At 50.3% G+C, this 22,398-nt stretch overlaps 1 protein-coding gene across 7 annotated transcripts in view; it reads left to right on the top strand.

The window, feature by feature from the left end:
* HDAC4 (histone deacetylase 4) overlaps positions 1-22,398 on the top strand; it is a 179,010-nt gene that overhangs the window by 82,268 nt on the left and 74,344 nt on the right. For all 7 annotated transcript variants that reach the window (XM_084209706.1, XM_084209702.1, XM_084209704.1 and 4 more), the window contains one exon: positions 12,587-12,831. In XM_084209706.1, the coding sequence (XP_084065832.1) occupies positions 12,587-12,831 (245 nt within the window). The remainder of the gene's footprint in view (positions 1-12,586; positions 12,832-22,398) is intronic.

Here is a 22,398-nt window from a genome sequence, read left to right as displayed (position 1 = left end):
GCTTTCCTTTCCAACCCAGACCATTCCATGATTCTTTGCAGCGCATCACTCCAGGGTCTCCTTTACCTGTCAACAAATCCAGACTCCCCGGGCAAAGCAGTCTGAAGGAGTGCAGCATTTTACAGGAAGCTGAACTTGTTTATTCTTTAAGCCACTGCAAACCAGATCTCGGCACAAATGCTAATTTGGAGAGGCTGATCTCCACGAGCAGCAGATATTTAGTCTTACACGCGCCAGATGGGTTTGCTGCTGGCATCACTTGTGAGATTATGGTCAAAACAAGGACAAATCCGCTACAGAATTCCAAGACCTGACTGAATAATTTTGTGTTTGCCTTCCCAAGGATCAGCTAGTTGTCACAGTGCTTTACTTTGTCACTGTCAGTGTGGTAAAGCTCCTTCAGGCATCTGAGATGGGCTGGCAGTGGGAGGAGAGGCCTTGCAGTGAAGGATTTCTCCCACCTCAGGTTTCATTTACTAATAAGCTTCATGTCTTTTTTATTTTTTATTAAGGTCATTGTAGGATATTTCTGAACTTTTGGGCCTGCAGGAGAGCTGGAGAGGGACTTTTTACAAGGACACTGAGTGACAGGACAAGGTAGAATGGCTTCCCACTGGCCAGCCCCAAGCTTTTGCTGACCCTTTTCCCATTTTCTGGGGGTATTCTGTATTTCCACTGGGATGATACAAAACCAAGCTGCTGCTGGTTCAGACATCTCCCAGTTTATGTGCGGCGCTGAGGATTTCAGAAACAACACTTTCCTTGAGCAGAAATCAAGGCAGATGGTAAAACCAAGTGACCTACAAAACATAACAAGTTTTCTCACCAGAAATGTACAGTACAAACAAATGTACTGTCACCTAAAAATACCGAGATGGCATTTCTGACAGAGTGATGATCGTACGGGGAAGTCAAAGTTTGGGTAAGGTCAGGAATGAATTTTGCATCCTCTAAAAACACGCTGCTGATCAAAGGGGCTGTAATGTGCTTCAGCCTCTTGTTTCTTCCTTCTTGGGGCTTGGTCTGCTTGGGTTTGTCTGGTTCTGTTGGACCTGTAAAACAAGTTATTATCTGAAAGTGCCTCTGCTGATGTGAACGTCGCAGTGTCTTGTGGCCACAGCACTGCTCTGGACAGCTTGTGTTATTTCCCTCTGAACATTGCCCCAGCTTCCTTTCTGTTGGTATCTCATGCATCCATCCTCACATAGGGCAGAATCATGGAATCACTAAAACTGGAAAAGACCTTCTGAGTCTGACTGCTCCCCCTGAATCATGTCCCCAAGTGCCACATCCACGCGGCTTTCGAACACTTCCAGGGCTGGTGGCTCCACCACTGCCCTGGGCAGCCCATTCCAAAGCCTGACCATTTCAGGGAAGAAAGTTCTCCTGATTCCTCCCCTGGCCCAGCCTGAGGCCATTCCCTCTGCTCCTGTCCCTGTTCCCTGGAGCAGAGCCTGACCCCCCTGGCTGTCCCCTCCTGGCAGGAGCTGTGCAGAGCCACAAGGGCCCCCTGAGCCTCCTTTTCTCCAGGCTGAGCCCCTTCCCAGCTCCCTCAGCCCCTCCTGGGGCTCCAGACCCTTCCCAGCTCTGTTCCCTGCCCTGCACATGCTCCAGCCCCTCAATGTCCAGCACCTGCAGCTTTGACAGCTCCCTCATTTTTCAGAGATCACTTCTGGACCCCAAGCACCTCATGCAGGGACAGTGAAGTCCTTAGGAAATCTGCAGGGCTTGGGATGCGTGGCCAGGAGCTGGGGCTGTCTCACGGTCCCCGCCAAGGCAGGGCTCTGCAGTTCAAGGCCGCTGCCCTGGGAGAAGCAAACTTGAGGCAAATCAGCTGTGAAGTGGAAACATGGGAATGAAACCAGGAGAAGTCAGGGGAGGATTAGGCTGTGGTGATTGAAGGCAGCTTTACTTTGGGCTGGAAGCACTGAGGCGGGATTGAACGCGCTGGGAGTTTGGCTCCTTATCTCCCTGCTTGGGAGGGGTGGTCTGACACAGGCGTCTGCAGGAATCCATCTCTTTGCAAGACCTTTCTGTATGCAAAAAAATGGTAATAATGGCATTTTGGAAATGCTGTTCCCTGGCTTGATCAGCTGGGAAGGCAGGGGGGCTTTCATAGGCGTCACATCCTGTGGCCTTCTGGAATGCTGGGAGATGCAGAGTCTGGGATTCATGTAGAAAATATGGATACAGCAAGCTGGGCTAGTGCAAGGTGTCCCCTGCCCATGGACACTTCCAGGCATGGGGCAGCATTTGCACTCACTGTGTTCTGTTCTGTGAATGTTTCAGCTGGTCTGCCTTTCCCTGGAAGAATGACTTGTTTCTGTAGAGTTTTGGAACGGGCTCCTAAACCCGAGGGATGACCCTGCAGAGTGCAGAGCTTCATTAAAGTGCCCTGAAAATCTAATACAGTTAATGTAGGGTGTGGTTTGCTCAGTGGAGAAGGGATTAGCTGTGTATCAAGCAGAAGTTTTACCTACAGAAGGTTCTGGTAGTGATCATCTGTATTCTTTGGCGCTTCCTTACGCAGTGTTTTGGCCAGGAATGTTGAGGTGAACCTGGATGTTCCATTTCTGTCATTTATTGCTGATACCCAGGGTGTGTAGCACTTCAGGGGGGCAGCAGATAAGCCACTGCCATCTCTGCTTGCCTCCAGATACCACTGAATCAGATTTAACCTCCTCAGACTCGCTTTCACAAGCCTTCCTCTTCAGCTTGCCTCCTGCATGCTGCCTGGATGTCCTTTTCATCTCTTTCTCCAACTACCCAAGTGCCTTTTGTCCTTTGTGGTGTCCTCCTAAGCCTCGCTCAGCTGAATCCCTGAACCCTCTTCAGCTCCTTCCCCGAGTCTTTCATCTTCTCCCAGTGCTCTGAAAAGTGAGTCACTGTTACTGTGGGTATGTATAGGAGCTCCATCCTTATATAGATATTTTATGTCTCTCACCTTCGGGGCTTCTCACAGCATCCTGTTTCTTTTTGTGGAAGGATCAGGCTGCAGTCGACTCCTTGGCAGGGAAGTTTGGTGCCTGAATGTAGCTGGAGCAGAGTTGCAGCCTCCCACTGAAAGAGGCAGCCACCATTTAATTTGCCAGAATCCCTAAACCCTGTATTAGGTCCAAGTTTCACAGCTGAAGTGGCATTTTTAAGCGAGATAATCCAGAGTTTATCAGAATTTCTGAGGGAGGACTGGCTCCCCTCTTGCTGGGGCTGTAGTAGATGCAGTGTAGGTGTGTTGTGGTGTGGGATGCTGCTCACCATGCTCAGCAGGAGACCACCCAGCTCAGAGCTTTCCGTAAAAGAAGCGGGAGGTTTGAGTCTAGAAGCTCCCGGGGACAAAATTGAGCTGTTCTCTTTGTTCATTCATGGAGGTGTTTGTTCCTTAGCAAGGCAAGTTTAAAATGAGTTGAAAAACAGCATTTAGAGAATCACAGAATCACAGCATGGCTTGGGTTGGAAGGAACCTTATAGCTCACCCAGTGCCACCCCACTTCCACTGTCCCAGAGTGCTCCAAGCCCTGTCCAGCCTGGCCTTGGGCACTTCCAGGGATCCAGGAGCTGCTCTGGGCACCCTGTGCCAGGGCCTCAATGCCCCCAGCCAGGAATTTCATCTGTCCCTGCCCTCTGGCAGTGGGAAGCCATTCCCTGTGTCCTGTCCCTCCATGCCTTGTCCCCAGTCCCTCTCCACATCTGGAAGGGGCTCAGAGATCTCTCTGGAGCCTTCTCCTCTCCAGGTGAATACTCCCAGCTCTCCCAGCCTGGCTTCAGAGCAGAGGGGCTCCATCCTTTGGCACCCTCTGGACTTGTTCCAGCAGCTTCACATCCTTCTTGTGTCCAGAGATGGAGAATCCCAGTGAGATTCCTTGTGAGAAGTATCTGAAACTCTTTACAACCGTACCTGGATTTAACCTGGTGTGCTGTTGTGTTCAAACTCATCTTCAGGCTGATCCCTGCGTGGCTCTGGCTGTGTTTGAGGAGAAGGAAAATGCCACAGGCTGGGCAGGTTTTCAGCAGAAGCAGCACTGGGTTTTGGTGCCGTGTCTGAGAGGCCACCTGGTGTCAGTGGTTTGGGGATAAATGCCAGGGGCAAGCTCACTTTGAGCAGAGCCATCCTGACGTGGGGAGTCCTGGTCATGCAGGGATCACTGCTGCCATGGGGAGTGCAGGGAACATCTGCCCTCATCCTTCAGCATTTGGGGAGCAGCTTTCTGGGTTTTCATGTGTTCAGTTCATCTGCTGGGTCTTGGGGGGAAACAAATGGGAAATGTCTTGTTTTTTAAGAGACATCTTAGCCCAGGTGTGTGTTTTGGTGTGTGCATCCAGGCAGGGCAAGCCCTGCCTGTTCTGGCAGAATAAAAAGGTGTTTTAGTGCCATTTCCCTGTGCTGTCCAGGGCTTTGCATGGCTGAGATCACTTGAATTTCTCTAGGAAACTGCCTGTGTTTGACACTCTCTTCAAAGGCTTTTTGTTTTGTATTTTAACGTGCATCTTCACTGTATTGAATGCACAACAAGAAGCATCCTGGTCCTTGCACAGCTGATACCTGACTGTATCCAGATATATCCATACATCCATTATTTGGAAGTAAAGCCCTTCCAGGGGGGACCACAGGAAGCTGTGGGTTTCTTGTCCATTTGGATGGGCTTCTCTTCCACCATGGTCTGGATTTCTACTTCAAACTGCAGCCTTTGAGCTATCTGGGGGTTTTCAAAAGCTGTGGAACAGCATTGCTATTACAATTTGCTGTTTACCTGCTCCTTTTGCTGCTTTATTTTTGTCATGATGGAGGAGATGGTGTTGCACATTTTGGGGCTTGTTGGACAGCTGGGAGTCCCTTGGCTGGTGACACAAATGAACTTGGGCTCCTGCTAGTAAGAACCATTTATTTGCTGTTTGAAATACACAGGACAGGAAATTCCTCAGAATTTGGTTTCACCTTCTCTTTTGGCAAAGGCTGATGGCCTTAGGCTGAGGGAGGGCAGGGTTAGTTGGGATATTGGGAATTGGGAATTGTTCCCTGGCAGGGTGCTGAGGCCCTGGCACAGGGTGCCCAGAGCAGCTGTGGCTGCCCCTGGATCCCTGGCAATGTCCAAGGTCAGGCTGGATGGGGCTGGGAGCAGCCTGGGATGCTGGGAGGTGTCCCTGCCATGGCAGGGGGTGGGGTGGGATGGGATGGGCTTTAGAACCCAAACCATGCTTGCCCCCAGCTCATCTGCTGGCTTTATTCCTGCCATTGGAGAGCTCACCCCTTGGGAGGCTTCAGGGAAAACTCCAGAGGACCACTGGGAATGTCCAGGTGCTTGTCTTAACCCCACCTTCACTGGGAATTCCTCAGCTCCCCCATCCTGACCCAACCAGGTAGATTTTTTTATTATTTTTTTTTTCTCATGGGAAGTTTTTCGTGTGTTATCTCAAAATGAGACTTTCTGGCTCCTGCTCCATCTCTTCCATGTTTAATTCTCTTCTCCAAAGTGTCATTTTCCCTTGAAGGAAGCTCAGAGTGAGATTAGAGAGAAGCATGTGAGAAATCCATGTGGGTTTGTCTCTACAGAAGTGCAGCTGGGCTTCCTTCAACTCTGCTTTTTGTCCTGGGGATCTGCTGAGGGGAGAAGTTTCCTGTTCTGAAAGCAAGACAGATGGTTCAAAGAGGTTCAGTTGCTGGGTAATGCCTGAAGCAAAGAGGCAGGTGAAATTACATTCCCAGGAATCACAGAATCCTGGAATGGTTTGGGTTGGAAGGAACTTTTAACATCATCCAGCCCCACCCATGGGGGGACTGTCATGGGCAGGGACACCTTCCACCATCCCAAGTGGCTCCAAGCCCTGTCCAGCCTGCCCTTGGACACTGCCAGGGATCCAGGGGCAGCCACAGCTTCCCAAGCCTTTTAAGAAGAGCTGTACACTTATTTTTGTTGTTTCCTGTTTTATTATTTATTATTTATTTAGATGGGGATCTTTTTCAATGGGAACTCAAGTGGGTTTTGCTTATCTACTCCATGCAAGGAAACTGCCAGGAAAGGTTTCCCACAATTGTGTGAAGTTTGAAATGAGAAATAGTCCAAGCTGATTCCTTTCATTCCATTATCTTTAATTTCACAAAAAAGCTCTGGCTCCATCCAAGACACTCATTTGTTAGAGATGTCACTGATGAAACCAGCAAGGAGATAAAGTGGGATAATGGTTGAAGAGGAGGTGGAGGAACTGGAGTGTCTCCCTTTGGAGCTGCTCTGTCATGCACAGGCTCATCTGTTGGAGACATCTCTGTTGGAGACACCTGTGCCATCAAGGCTTTGGTGCTGGCCTTGAACTCTCCATATTCTCATTAAGGAAATACCCCTGGATATTTATCCATGGCAGTTTATCATTTTCCAAACTCTGATGTCCTGCTCTGAGGCGAGGGGGGTTGGAACGAGATCCATTCTAGCCCAAGCCATTCTGGGATTCCTTGCAAACACTGGAAAATGTTGTTTTCTATCTTTTGTGGATGTAGCTTGGTGGGTTTTCTTTTTCTTCAAGCGAAGAGACATTTTTTAATGCTTTAAATCTAAGATAGAGACAGTAGGATAAGTGGTCTGCTCTTCAAGTTTTGGCTTCCTTATCGTCATGAATAAAATTTCCATGTAGGTTCCTAATAAATGCTAATGAGATCTGTTCAGGGCAGGAATTGGGCTCAGGAGAGCTGGATATGTAGAAATCCAGAATCTCTGCACCCTGTTTCTGTCTCCAGGTCTCGATAGTAATCAGGGAGAAGTTTCCTTGCGATGAATGAGTGAGTGACATTTAAAGCTCCATCTGTTGCCTGCAGAGTGCTGCCTCACGACGGGTTTCCATGGCTGATGGGATGATTAATTTCAGTTCCCATTCACAGAGCAGGAAATATTCCCTGAGCAGGGAGTGACTCCAGCCCTCGCCGAGCTGCAGCATGCGTGGAGCTCGTAGGAAACCTCGGCTGCTGTTTACTCCTGGCTTGTGCTCCCAGGCAGGATCCAGGCTGCCTTTGCAGCCACCCACCTGGGCTATCCCAAAATTCCTGGGGGCTGCTGGGTGCTGAGCTGCCTTTGCCTCCAGCTGGGCTGTGGGGCTCAAGCTTGTTGGCTAATTCCAGCCCAGAATATCCTCCCTGGGATTCTGGTGCTTGGAAATGGGATAACAGAGGTAAGAACTGAGTGAAACAGAAGGAACCGTTTCCTCCTGCTGTCCCAGCCAGCAGGGCTTTGGAACCAGATGATCTTAAAGGCTTCTTCCAACCCAGGCCATTCCATAAATCTGTGATAGCTCTTTAATTTGATGTGGATCCACAGAGGAGCAGGACTGTGCCCTCATCCTGATGCTCGGTGGGATGTTGGTGTGCTGGAGCTGTCCTGCCGTGACCTGCTCCCACCACCTGCTCTTGGATGAGTTTGGGGTTCCTGTACTCCAGCTTGGCACAATCTTGTCTAGAGAATAAAAATTCAGAATTGAGGCTGGTAATGTGTTGTTCCCCCCTCTCCTCTTAATTTCTCCTGGGTGGGATGTGCGCCATGCTGGAGATGGAGCCGGTTCTGAGGGTGCTGTGCCACGGCTTCGTCCGCTTCCCCACAGAATCCACTGCTTTTATCTGGCACTGCAGTCAGATACTGCAGCAGCTCAGTGCTATTTATAGCTCTGATTTCACTGTCTCGCTGTGTTTGGGGGGTTTTAGCAATGTGGGGAGTGGGAGCCCTGCTGGAAAAGGATCCCTGGGTCAGAGGGGATCCTGGCGCTCCAGCCACTGCCGGGAGGGAGGATGGATTTAATTCACAGTAATCCAGGGATGCTCGACTGGCGCACATCTTCCTGCCAGAATAAACCACCTCAAGTGCTCCCTTGGCTGTGCTCAGAGTCAGCAGTAGCTGTTCACCTCCCTTTGCAGGCTGATTCTGAAGGAGAACTGGGGTGATGGGTTATAGGAACGGCGTTCCAGGAGTTGGAGCCGGCGTCACACTCCGTGTATGCCCAAGGCATTCCTGCCTGCAGCAGCTGGGTGTTCAAATGTCTTTCAAAACACAGGGAATCATTTAAAAATCCAAAACTGTTGCTGGACACTGAGGACAGCCCTGAGGAATAAAGTCAGAGAATGAACACACGATTTTTTAGCTTTTCCCTGGGGATGAAGGAGCTGAAAATAATGCTGCTGGGGGGAGATCCATGCACACACTTCCTCAGCATCCCTGGGTGGTTCAGCAGGATGGGGATGATCTGATGGCAGCAGCCAAGAGTTTGGGATCCTGAGCACATCCTCTGGCTTTGTGTTTGCTTTTTGTGGGTGCCCAAAGGCTGACGTGCTGCTCTTGGCAGAGCCGGGCCCGAGGGCACGGCTGGCACAGCAGTAATTAAAAAGCAAACTCATTAGCTGGGAATAAAGGCCCGGCCCAGAAAGAGTGGGAGAGAGGGAGAAGCTGAGTCCATGGGCTCTGGAAAGCCCTGGCTGGGGGGGTGTCAACCACAGCCAGCCCCAGGAACATCTCATTCCTGGAGGGCATTGATTTGGGAGGGCAGCAGGCACTGGAGAGTCACTAGAAGAGGTCGGAATGCTCTTTTCGTGGGATTTTGGGAATCTCCCAGGCTTGCTCTGTCATGGACAGGTGGGATGTGTCCTGGAGTGGGAAGTGATTTCTTCCTCCAGCCTTGAGCAGACTCTCATTCCCTGGGGTTTTGCAGCAGCTTTGGGGAGGTTGATGCGATTTCTTTCTCTCCTCCAAAGGGAATTGTTGCAGGAAGAGGAGCTGTGTTTGTGTTCAGTGGGACTCGCTCTGTGCCGCAGGGAGGGAGAGCTTGGGGAAAGCATTTCCTGCACTTTCCCTTTGAAGGTGATGTTGGATTTCAAATGTGAGAAGCAGTTTTCTGTGCTGCTTAAATTTAATTAAAAAAATATATAAGATCAAGTAAAAAAAAAAAGGAAAGGAAAGAGTAATTTTGGCAACAGCATTTGATATAAAAATCCTTCAGTTTGATGTCTAGTGGAAAGTGTCCCTGCCTATGGCAGGGGGCTGGGATGTGATGGTCTTTAAGGTCCCTTGCAACAAAACCCCTCTGTGGTTCTGGGATTCTGTGAATATTTTTTAAATTAACCTTAAGTAAAGGTTATGCTGAAACAGGGTTTGAATTTAAATATTCGTTTGGTGCATCTCATACCGAATTTTCGGTTTAACATTTTAATGTGCTTTCAGGACTCAAACCTGTATTTCCATCCTTTAAAGGCCAGCATGAAAATGCTGTATCGGAGAAGGGGAAGAAAATTCAATTATTACTGTTAGTTTTATTGAAAAGTGTATTCACAGGGTTAGTGTCACCTTCCCCTAATCCCTTCCAAAACACTTGGGACTTACGGAGAATATATTTTCCATTTTGGAGTCTGGGAGAATCTACACAAAGTCCCCTGATAATGTCTTATGTGAAATGTAATGTCTTTATGTGAAATGTTTTTAATGTTTCCAGAGGAGCCAGGCTGGGAGGGCTGGGGGGGCTCACCTGGAGAGGAGAAGGCTCCAGGGAGAGCTCAGAGCTCCTGCCAGGGCCTGAAGGGCAGGGCTGGATGGGATATTGGGAATTGGGAATTGTTCCCTGGCAGGGTGGGCAGGCCCTGGCACAGGGTGCCCAGAGGAGCTGTGGCTGCCCCTGGATCCCTGGCAGTGCCCAAGGCCAGGATGGGCAGGGGTGGGAGCAACTTGGGCTGGTGGAAGGTGTCCTTGGAATGGCAGGGGGTGGGATGGGATGACTTTAAGGCTCCTTCCAAGTCAATCCATCCTGTGGTTCCATGATGAAATGCTTTTTGTAGAAAGTTCACTTTGCTTTCAGGTCAGAGATTGTCACTTCATTTCCCTGTGGTTTGGGTTATTCCCCTCAGCGTGTTACGGACGAGCTGCGAGATGTCAAATTTCCAACCTGAAGTGCTTTAGGTCTTAATTAACGTGCAGCATGCAGGCAGGCTTTGATGTACAGCCATGTTTTATTTATTTGGGAATGGAAACACCAGCAGAATGGTTCTAACTTAGTATAAAAATCATCGTAACATGACCATGGAATTAAAATCAGGCTAACTTGACCACAGGGGAAAAATAATTCCCTATATGCCAAGGGTGGGGGAAAAAAAAATTAAAAATTGATGGTTTTCTGTTCCTATAGGGAAGAAATAAAAGCAGGGAGAGACCGTGAGATAGTTTGTTATTCATAATCAGGATCTTGTCTCCTCATTCATGGCTTTGGCATTTCTCATGGCAGCCCTGAATGTCGTCTTTGTGCCTCGGCTCACGTCACGGCTCCGATTGTGCTCCTGTGTTCTGGAGGCAGGGCCTAGAAAAGCAATTTTCGAGTGTCCCATCAAACACTCCTGGAGCACAGGCAGGTTTTTGTTGTGGGGCTGTGTTCATTGAGCAGGGAGGGCTGGCTGGGGCTCGCCAGGGCTCTGGGGTCAGCAGCTCCCGGCAGGGCAAAGAGGGGAATTTTGGAGCCTGAAATAGTCAAGAGTCAGGGATGACGCAGCTCTGCCAGAGCCCTGAATGGGAATTGTGGTCCTCATCCTTGCAGCTGTGGGGGGAGGACTCCCATTGCATGGGAAATGGGAGGCTGGGCAAGTTTTCTTAGGATTGTTTTCCAGCAGGGGATGGCAACTTAAAGCTCCTTTTTGGGGAGTAAAGTAGGAGGAATGGATCTCAAGGCACGGTCACAAGGGGTAGGGTGTTCCTTCTGCCTGAAAACTGGGTTGAGTTTTGCACGCTTGGGAGAGCTGGGGGTGCTCACCTGGAGAGGAAAAGGCTCCAGGGAGAGCTCAGAGCCCCTGCCAGGGCCTGGAGGGGCTCCAGGAGAGCTGGAGAGGGACTGGGGACAAGGGATGGAGGGACAGGACAAGGGGAACACACAGGATCCCAGAATGGTTTGGATGGAGGGACCTCAGAGCTCATGCAGGCCCCCAAGGGCAGGGACACCTCCCACTCTCCCAGGCTGCTCCAAGCCCCAGTGTCCAGCCTGGCCTTGGGCACTGCCAGGGATCCAGGGGCAGCCACAGCTGCTCTGGGAATTCCATCCCAGCCCTTCCCAGGGAACAATTCCCAATTCCCAGTCTCCCATCCATCCCTGCCCTCTGGCAGTGGGAGCCATTCCCTGTGTCCTGTCCCTCCATCCCTTGTCCCCAGTCCCTCTGCGGCTCCCCTGGAGCCCCTTCGGGCCCTGGAAGAGGCTCTGAGGTCCCCCCAGAGACCTCAAACAGTGTTCAGGTGAGTTTGAGTGCTTATCTCTGGGTCAGAGTGTGCTGCTCTCCCCAAAATCCCTGACTGTGGCTTAGGAATCAATCCATGGCAAGGAATCTCGCTGTGGTCCTGCTGGGGAGAGAGGGGAGCAGGGAAAAGGCCACAGGAAGGAAAACAATAGGGAAGTGGAGGGAAGAGTTTGTGGGTTGAAAAATAGCAACACTTCTAGTAATGTGACCTTTTGCTGAAAATGTTTCCATCAAAAAAAGAAAGTCTCCTCCTCTCACTGGCTGAGCTGGGTGCAGGGAGGGGTGAACATGCTCCTGGGCCTTTACTCCATGAGAGTATTTGGGAAAAACCCCATGAAAACTCTCTCCCTGGGATGGATAAAATTAATAGCCTGACAGAGGATATGGAGAAAAAACCCCACCTTTATTTTCCAGTTTTGCTGAAGCTCAGTGTTTCTGAGGGATTAGCCTTTGTTATCCTGTAAATGATGTTCATTCAAAGCTCTCAGCAGAGTTATTGAGGGATTGCCCTGGAGATAGAGAGAAAGAGAGAGGGAGAGAGAGAGAGTGAGCAAATGTTGCTAATACAGAATACCTGTGAAAGGCAGAACTGTCACTCAGGTGGCATTTAGAAGATTTTTAGTCATTCATGGGGTGGAAGTAATTTATTTTTTTTAAGAGAAACAAGCTGTGTTCAGTTATTGCAAAGGGGTTGTAGCTTGTCACTGCCAGAGGGCAGGGATAGGTGGGATTTTGGGCAGGAATTGTTCCCTGTGAGGGTGGGCAGGCCCTGGCACAGGGTGCCCAGAGAAGCTGTGACTGCTCCTGGATGTCTGCAAATGTCCAAGGCCAGGCTGGATGGGGCTTGGAGCAGCCTGGGGATAGTGGCAGGTGTCCCTGCCATGGCAGGGGTGGCACTGGTTGGGCTTTGAGGTCCCTCCCGAGGCAAACCAGTTTGGGATTTATTGTACACCACACTGTGGTTTTTGCATGAGTTTCTTAAAGGGAGAGCATCGCGTTCCTGAGCATCAGTTCATCCATGACAAGTCAGGATGAATCCTTTCTGTCAAGTCTCAGATTTCTCTTTATCCTCCTCATCTGCAGTGGTGCAGGATGAGTGGAACGGAGCTGTGGGTGGGTCACACACGATGGGAGGCACGGGTGGGTCACATACGATGCTCTTGGCTTGTGGCTAACACAGGGTTTGTAGGAGGCGCTGCCTGGTGGAAAACCCGTTGATCCCTGAATTCCTGTAGTCCTTGGTTACCCCTGAGGGAATGGTGAATTTCAGGGCGCTGCTCTCGATCCAGCCCACGGTTGCTCCCCCCTTGGCTGGACGAGGAGCGCGCTGACCCCGCTCTCGTGCTCTCCCCGCAGTTGACGTCAGCACAGCCCTGCCCTTGCAAGTGGCGCCGAGCTCGGTGCCCATGGACCTGCGGCTGGACCACCAGTTCTCCATGCCGGTGACGGAGCCCACGCTGCGGGAGCAGCAGCTGCAGCAGGAGCTGCTGGCCCTCAAGCAGAAGCAGCAGATCCAGAGGCAGATCCTGATCGCAGAGTTCCAGCGGCAGCACGAGCAGCTCTCTCGGCAGCATGAGGCGCAGCTGCACGAGCACATCAAGGTAAGGGTGGGCTGGGACGAGGGGACTCAGGGATTGTTGAGGTTGGAAAAGCATTCCAGGATCATCCATTCCAACCACCAACCCAGCAGCACCACCACGGTCCCCGGGCGCTGCATCCCGCACAACTTCTGAGCAGTTCCAGGTGTGGTAGCTCTCCTGCTGCCCTGGGGAACCTGGTCCAACACCTGGAACTGTTTCAGGGAAGACATTTTCCCTGATCTCCAATCTAAACTTTCCCTGGCACAGCTCGAGGCTGTTTCCTCTTGTCCTGTTCCTTGCTCTCCACCCTCCTCTCAAGATGCCAGAAGGTTCCCCCCTCACTCCTTTTCTCCAGGCTCAGCCCCTTCCCAGCTCCCTCAGCCTCTCCTGGAGCTGCAGCCCTGTCTTGGTTTGGAAAGCCAGGTGTCTGCTAAGGAAGGCAGGAGCCTCCCCTGAAATGGAAAAATGTAAACATTCTCCCTCCGAATTGTTATAAATTTTAAATTAAGGGACTCTCAGACAAAAATATGGGAGCAGGAATAACAGTTCTTTATTAGGGAAGTAAATAAAAGGATAAAATGAACAATGCAGTAAACCAAAACAACACTGTCAGAGTCAGAACACAGCCTGACACCCTGTGGGTCTGGGTGTTTGTGGCAGTCCCATTGGAATTGTGGCTGCAGCCCTCCTGGAGTGTCAGGTGTGGTTCTGTTGGAGCAGGGGTCCTGTAGAAAAGGGTGTAGTCTGTCTGTGACAATCCTGTGACAAGATGAGGCAGCTGCTGTTCCTCTGGGGAATCCAGTGGGAAGCTGTGCTGGTGTTCCAGAATCTCCAGATTCTATCCAGTTAGGAATGCTTGGCTCCTGCCTCTGGGCTCACACCTCCCAGTGGGATGCTGTAGCTCTTATCAGTCATGCAGCGACATTCCATAGCCTGTTATCAGCAGATGTCTCCCTGGAGGGAGGAGAGGGTGTGGAAGAGATAAGGAAAACTGCCCACTGAACAGCAGCCAACTGCCATGCAGATGGCAAATAGAATACAATTCTGCTTGGCAGTCCAGGACAGGCCCTTCCCAGCTCTGTTCCCTTCCCTGGACACAGAAAATGCCTCAGTGGATTTGACCCTGGCAGGAGGTGACCTGCTCCTGTGCTCACACATTTTGGCAGTGGTGGCACAGGGACTGCTCATTGGAGGCACAAGCTGCAGGCTGAGCGTGTGGAGCGTGGGGGCACTGCAGGAGCAGGCAGGGCAGGGGCAGCGCCTGCAGGTGGGTCTGGACACACTCACATTTGGGAGTTAGGCACCAGGCAGGTGCTGTGCCTGCGTGGGACAGGGAGGAAACCCCAGGCAGGGTCAGTGGGCAGTCCAGTCTGGAAGATGGCTGTTGCAAGTGAAAACATGAGACATTATATAAATATTTCCCAGTGCTGGACTATTGCTATGGCAACGTAAGCTTTCCGAATTGGTAATAGGCTCCTTTTTTCAAAGGGGGATTAGTGCTGCACATGGTAAATAGCCTTAATGTAATATTAAAAAGCAACCTCGATTCAACCTTATATAACTTTCATTTCAATACAGAATGCATGTCAGAGTGGGGAAGATGGGATTAAAAGTTAATGGGGTGTTATTTACAGACTTCTTAGTACAGAGAGGAGCTGGGCTTTGTGAGAAGTGTCCCTGTTTGAAGCTGGATTAATAGCAAACAGCCCTGTCCCTTGGTGAGTCCTCTGTGCTGTGGCCAGGGCAGGGGTGAGGAGGTGCCTGGCTGTGAATATATTGATATATGGATGCACAATGTGTGCACCTCTGGGTGTGTGTATGGAATGTTGACGTGTCCCCACGTTTCTGTGGCTGCACATTTGCCCACGGCTGGCACAAGCACTCGGGGTGGGGGAAGAATGGGGAATTCCTGTGGCAAATATTTCCATTATTCCCTTATAATTGTCCATGCCTGGAGTTATTTGTCTATGAAAAATCAGGCAGGCTCGTTCCCATTTAATGGCCAAGCTCAAAGCCCTGGTGATAGGAACATATTTGCTCTCATTTATGTCAAAGCTTTGACTGGCTCTGCTCAAAATCTGTGTAAGGAGGAAGCTGAGCTCTAATTTTGAGATGCCACAGTGTATCCAGCCTATTAGGTAATGAAGTTCTTCATCTTGTGAGTAAGCTTGGCTAAATCAGAGCCTTAAAATAGGGATGGTATAATCCTGTACCAAAGAGTGGCCTGCAGGGTGATCTCTGAGAGTAGTAAGTGTGTCAGTGGGACCAGAGTTGCTTTAAAAATCAAACAGCACCTCATTGAAATAAGCCCTGTGATGCCTCACAAAGAAAATAACCCCCAGACACTACCCCAGTGTGTAACTGTGGTGCATTTTCTCTGGGAAAGCATCCTTCTTGTCTCTGTGTACCAGAGTCAGCCCACATTTAGGTGACTCTTAGAACTGGCAACTGTGTTAAGTCCAGTGGCTGTGAGTGCAGGGAAGCGATTATTTTGCCCAGGAAATTAAAATATATAACTTTAAATTTGGACTTGGAGCTGCCCAGCTCAGGAAGAAAGCAGGATGGGGATGTTAAAGCAAATAAAACCCATTTTTCTTCTGCAAGTGGAGCTGTGCAGTTTGATATAGAAACAGTCCTGAGTGAAGATGCAAATCCCTTTTTGGAGAATTTTTTTTTGGTTTTTTTTTTTTTTTCTTTTTGATCCCATGTGCACACAGGCATCAGCACCCCATGGCAGGGGTTGGGAATGGGATGAGCTTTGAGGTCCCTCCCAACCCAAAACATTCTGTGATTCTGTGATAATGTTAAACCTAGAATTGCTTTGGAAACTGCTTCAGTGAAGGGGGAAGAATTTCTGCATTTTACTCTGTTCTGTGTATGTTGTGCTGTCTAAAATTGATTACTTTGGCTATTCCCCTGTAGCCTGGCGTCCACCATTTTAATCTACGAGTGCAAAGCATTTATTTCATAAAACCCCTGGAAGCTTTGTGTTGGCAGGGACCCTAAGGATCATTTCATTCCCACCCCCTGCCATGGCAGGGACACCTCCCACTGTCCCAGGCTGCTCCCAGCCCCAGTGTCCAGCCTGGCCTTGGGCACTGCCAGGGATCCAGGGGCAGCCACAGCTGCTCTGGGCACCCTGTGCCAGGGCCTGCCCACCCTGCCAGGGAACAATTCCCAATTCCCAATATCCCATCCAGCCCTGCCCTCTGGCAGTGGGAGCCATTCCCTGTGTCCTGTCCCTCCATCCCTTGTCCCCAGTCCCTCTCCAGCTCTGCTGGAGCCTCTCCAGGCCCTGGCAGGGGCTCTGAGCTCTGCCTGGAGCCTTCTCCTCTCCAGGTGAGCACCCCCAGCCCTCCCAGCTGATGAAGCTTTCAAGCAGCTCCTTTGTTTCCAGTGTTGACTCCTTTGCTAGTACAGAAGTCATGTTTTGGAGTTGTTTTATTTCTTTTATTTTCGTGGGGTTGGTGGGAACAGAGGAACTGGTCTGACTTGACAGGAACTAAGTAGGGGTGAGCACCTCTCCATGCCATCCCCCAAACAAAGCAGGAGTGTGAGGAACACTTCAGTGAGTGAAGTTTGGCCTGGAAAATACTGGCATGATTGCCTGTTTTTCTATCCCAGTAGATAACTTTTTCCTATTGAGAGCTGAAGTTTTGGCTTTTTCCAGAGCTTGGAATTGCTTCCATCAGCTCAGTTTTAATCATCTGACTTAGTGCAGGAGGAGAAGGCGATGACTGCCTGAACATGTGATCCCTTCCCCAGCCTGTCCCAGTCCTTGCTTTTATAGACATTGTGTTTTGGCCTTCACATAAAAGTGCTAGATTCCCCAAGATGGGGCAAGTTGGAGAGAGCCAGGAAATGAGTGAAACAATATTTGTGGAAGGGCTCTATAATGGACACAGAGCTCGGTACAGGGGAGGAGTGGGAGGGTAAGGAGAAAACACAGGCATGGAGAGAGAGATAGGAGAAAGGGGAACGGCTTTGGACTGAAAGAGAGTAAGTTTAGATTGGATATTAGGAAGAAATTAGTGATGAGGCACGGGGCTTGGAGCAAGCTGCTCTAGTGGGAGATGTCCCTGCCCACAGCAGGGGGTTGGAATGGGCTGAGCTTTGAGGTCCCTCCCAACCCAAAGCGTTCTGGGCGATTCTGTGAAAACCCTGACATGTTTGGGGAAAATAAGCCAAGTCTTTTGAAGGCTTCACTGCATGGAGCAGGGCAGGCTGTTTCTTTCACAGCTGCAGAGCAGCTCTGCAGATTGCCCAGGCCTGGCTCCAGAAAGCACCGAGGGAGAGGCCGGAGGCTGGAGGCACCGGCGGCTGCTCCTCTCTCCAGTAGTCACTCACCTTTCCACTCCTCCGTGCATTCACCAGATGTGGGGCAATATTTATGGCCTTCCAATCTGCCTTCCTGAACGAAAGCAAGGATGGAATAAGGGGCCTGGCGCTCGGGTGAGACGGTGGAAAGGCTCTCTGCAGGTCCCGCTGCGAGCTCTGCCTGACCTTTGGTCGCGGAGGAACAGGCAGGGAATTTTTTCCTTTGTGAGTCACTCATTCCCAGCCAAGATCAGCTGGAAGTTACCAAAAGCTTTTCCGTTTGCCCTTCTGGTCAAGGGCTGGATGGAGGAGGCGCAGGATGGGCGCTTTGGCAGGGCCAGAGGCACCTCGGGTGCCGTGAGCTCAGCAGGGAGGGAAGGACGTCGTGGGGAATGTGGTTCACGCGCTCTGTCCCAGCTTGGAGCGGGGCTCTCCCAGCTCCGGCTGGTTTACAGCCACAGCCACAGGAAACTTCTCGGGGATGCTGACGCACGTCGGTGGCGGGGTAAGAGCACAGGGAGGCAGCTGAGCCTCCCAGCTCCTCGTGGGCCTGCTGTCCTCACCTGAGGCTGTGCAATCCCATTGCCAGTTTTCCCACCCTCTGAGAAAGGACTGTGTGCATCCCTAGCACAGGGAATGCTGGGCAGTGCGTCCAGCACAGACAGGATGAGCAGGGAAAGGAGCTTTGTGAGGATGTTTGCTGTGCAGTGATCCTGAAATTGTTCTTTTTCCCTTGACAGAATGAATTCCTACATTGAGTGAGGGATAGTAAGACATCGGAGGGATCAGCCTCTTGTTCAGAGACATGGGGTGAAACTCCCGGGCCATTCCTTTGGTTTCAGGGAGTGAAAATCTTGCAGGAAATCTTCCAGACAGATTTTGCTGTGTTGTAAAGAAATGTAATTCTTTCCCAAAGATGTCTAGACTTGATAGTTGTCATGCTGATGCTGAGGGGAGAAACTGCTCCTTGCTTTCATGTGGAGCCACTGCCCATGGAATGGCAGGTTTGCCTGCAGGATACCCCTGGAGCTGCTGAAGGCCAGGCTGGATGGGGCTGTGGTGGAAGGTGTCCCTGCCCATGGCAGGGAGTGGAACTGGATAATCTTTAAGGTACCTCCTAACCCAATCCAACCCAACCCAGCCCATTCCAATCACATTGTCCTTTAGTGGCACTGCTCTCAACATAGCTCTGCCAGTGCCCAGTGCTTCTCTTTGGTGGCCACTCCATGTTGATTCCTGCTCAGCAGGGAAAGCCGGGCATGTTTCAGTTCTGCTGCTAGGGTTGGTGCCATCTGCTGATCCCCTGTGGCACCTTCCCCGTGTCCCCAGGAACGCTGCCAGCAGCACCATGGCACCTGCAAAGCACCCGCTTCCCTTGGGCTCTGGAAGGGCCAACTTCCATCCCGCCCCTGAAATCCCAGCTCCTGTTCCTGGGCCTGTCTGCTCTGTGCTCTCTTCCTGCAGCAGCCACTGTGGAGGGGCTCCCTCCGCTCGATTTTGTGCCGCTCTTCTGCAGCACGCCCGTCCCTCGCAGCCCGCGTCCCTTTCAAGAGGGACTTGAAAAGCCCAGCGATACCAGGTGTCCGCCTCTGTCTGGATTCAGGGATGACAGGATTATTCATCTTAGGAAGCTGCAGCTGGGTACAGTCAGTGGTAAAAGATCAGACTGAACATTTTGTGCCTCGTTACTACTCGATCGCCTTGGAGCTCGCGCTATTTCCAGACGGCTTCCTGTTCTTTCTTAGTGACCTTGCCTTGCTTTTCTGGCACACCGAGCCCTCCAAAACTTATACCTTAGATCCTGCAAAACTTAACTTCTGATGGAAGCAACCCTGGGGAAAACTTTTGGAAGATCAGAGCGTTTGCTCCCTTTGAAGGGGGTGGGTGGTGACTTTTCCTCAGGCTCAAAGTCAGGATCTTTTGCGAGAGCGGTGAGGACAAACCTGCACACGGAAGGGTTGGTTCTGTCAACAAATCCATGGAGCAACTTTACCCCATCTCTTGGTTGAAGGAGTCCTGCATCAGGCTGGGATAATTCAGGCATCTTCCTGCCGTCCAAGCACTGCTGGTGGTGTCAGGAGTGAAGCTGGAATGCTCATCCAGGGAAATTTGTCTGCTCTGGGCCTTACAGAGCCACTGGAAATTGGTAGATGAAACGTTTCCTTTTGGTTTCTTCTGAGATGGGCCATGGTTGGTTGGCTGGAAGGAGCACAATGGGAACTCCAGATTTTTCTGGAGTAAAATACGTGTGGGGCACTATGGCTGTTTTTTTTTGTCAGTTTAGAGTTTCAGAGTAAATGGCAGCAGAAGAGATGTTTTGGCAGTTCCCACACCCGAATGTTCAATTCCAATTTTATCTGAATTTTGAACTTATAAAGTACTTGGAAGTCATCAAAGAGAACACAGAGAATCAGAGCAGGAATAAAAAAATACCCCACTGGATCCTGTTGTTATGCTAGGAATATTGACCTGTTAATGTACACCACTGCTGATCCATTCATGTCCAGAAATATGGAATTCCTGTAATACCCAAAACACCCCAAAACAGTTCGCAGAGGATGTTACTGCTCCTTCAAGGACCAAGGTCTCATCTCTTACTTAGCATCAAACATCTAGGGCTCCTCTTTTACAGGGTTTTATGTGGCTCTTTGGTTTACAGGGATTGGTTTCAGTCTAATTTTCTGATTTACTTACTGCCATCCGTGCTGGAATGGGCACTCCCTGCTCCTGATTCCCTCCCCTTCAACAATAACCACGTAAAGCCCACCAGAGGCAGACTCAAAGGAGTTTTCCTCAGCTTTAAAGAGGAAAACTGGAGAGGGAGCTGAATGTGCTGGATTCTACAAACGGAGCTTCCTGCTTTCTGGGAAGGCTGTTGGATATTCTGCTTCCCGAGGAAGGGAAAAGTTCAGCCGGAGTGGGAGTCAGGGAGCAAAAGGCTCAGGCAAAAGTGCTGAACCTTTCCCAGTGCTGAACCTTTGCAGGTATTCAGGGCTCAGAGGGCTTCCAGCCTTTTGGGAGAGGTAATGGCATGGGAAGGAGACTAGGGTACAAAATTCCATATCCATATGTGAAGCTGCCAAGGTAAAAACATGGGCTCTTGTCACCCAGAGCTGGCATGAAGGGAAGCTCACCGTCATTCCTGGTCCTGGAGACGGTTTAGCCTCATAAACCTGAGCAGCAGACATTCTCAGTAGGATGTGTCTGACTGATATCAGTCTTCTGCCCAGGGAGCTGCTGCTGAGAGGGATTGTTTCCCTGCAGAAGATTCCCTGCCCATGGGAATTTCTGGCACGGGCTTAGCCGGCTGCCCGATGGCGGGAAGGGGGCGCGTGGGCTGTGTGTCCCAGAAAAGAGATGAGAGGTGCTCCTTCTCCCAGATCTTTGTGTCTTGGCTGGCTGCTGGAAGTCACAATGTTTCCCCCTCCCTGTCTCCAGCGCAGCTGATTTATCCTGCCCGGTGCTCCAGGAGATATCCCAAACATGCTGCCACGGAGCCAAGAGAGCAGATCCTGAAACTGGAGCCATGGCCCCAGACTTCAGTAAACAGGATGGGGGAACATGAGGCACAGAGTCCAGCCAGCCTTGGGATCACTGTGAAACAGCCCAACAGAGCCGTGCTCCCAGAAATCCAGCTCCCAGAAATCCAGTTCCCAGAAATCCCAGCACCTGTGCTTTGCTTCCACCCATAGCCAAGGGCTTTTCAGAGGGTGATTTGATGTGTGCTTTCTTGGAGAGTTTTTCTTCATCCTCACCTACGATTTGACTTTATTTTTACAGCGCCTGAGCCCAAAGATCATTTTGAATACCTGATTTAAACCCCCAAAATTGTAGAATTTGGCCAGAACAGGTGGCAGAAGAACCTTTCCCTGATATCCCCCCGTGCTGGAGCTGATCTCAGGTGTGGATTGAGGAGATGCAGTTGGGAGCTGGACACAGCAATTTTGCACACCAGGGAATATCTATCAGCCAGAAGTGTTGCAACTTCTGTTTCACCCAGGCTTGTGCTTCTCTCCACAATTATTTTGCTCTCCCTTCCACTAATTGCTGCTATTCAAAATATCTCTTATAAACAGCCAGGAGCCAGTCTGAGCTCTGGGGGGCAGGAAGGATCTCTTTGCTTGGCTTCTTGTTTGGTATCTGGAGGAGTGGTTGTGGAAGTCCTAATGCAACGTGTCTCCATGAAATCCATCCTGGTTCTCTCTGGGAAGTGGGATCTCGGTGTCAGCACTCCACACTTCCTGGGAGGGCACTGCAAAGACTAAAGAGAACCATTTTAGCTGCATATCCCTCAAAAAGAGGTTTCTCTGTGAGAGTTTCTCTGCTGATAAAGTGTCAGTCCCCCTCCCAGGCAGACAAGCTGGAGCACTGAAGACAGTTGAGGAGTGTGGTGGCAAAATCCTCTGGATGGCTGAGTCCTCGTGGTAGGCTGACGGTTGATAAATACCTGGAAATGCTCTGCATCCTCCCTGTTACCTTTATTAATATTAATTTATGCTAAAGGAGCACCAGCAACACTAACTGCAGGTACAGTTGAGCATTTGTGCAGTTTTCAGAAATAGTGGGAGCAGTGACATTAAACATATGCAGGAATCCCCATAGTTATGAATATTTACAAATATTGATTTTGGCAAGAGCACCTAATTTGGATGTTCTGAGTTCCCTAATGCAGTGTGTGTGTGTCTGTCACACAGTGCTCCTCAGACTCAGGGCTGAGTTAGTCTCAGATCCAGGGATTTCCCTCTGTGAATCACTTTGTAATGAAATTTCAATGTCTGGGAAATACAATTGGGGAATAAACCCCCTGCCCCAGCTGTGTGGGGTGAACACACAGGGTCTGAGTGGGCAGTGCCTGTTCAAATTTGCCTCTGTTGCTTTAAATGAACCAGAAACTGATGTTTTTCCTGACACCCCAACAGTCCCACCCTGTGCATCCCTGAGAGCATTGTCCAAATGCTCCTGCAGCTCTCTCAGCCTGGGCCCCTGCCCATTCCCTAGGGAGCCTGGGCAGTGCCCAGCATCCTCTGGGGGTAGAACCTTTTCCTCATCTCCAGCCTAAGTTTTTGTCTTCCCGTAACATTCCTGGTTAGTGTGGAGAAATAACCCTGAGGAGACACCCGGATGGGTTTTCTTTTTTTGTTTTTCCAGGCTACAGCAGACACCAACAGTGATTTCTTTTCATTCTTCATGGGCACAATCAGAGACGTGGCTTCGTTATTTTATTTTTTTAATTTTTTTTTTTTTCAACTTTGAAACCATTTGAAAAACTAT

Source organism: Fringilla coelebs, assembly GCF_963513975.1.
Source record: "Fringilla coelebs genome assembly, chromosome: 7".
NCBI lineage: Eukaryota > Metazoa > Chordata > Aves > Passeriformes > Fringillidae > Fringilla > Fringilla coelebs.
This window is presented reverse-complemented; position numbering and strand designations above follow the sequence as displayed.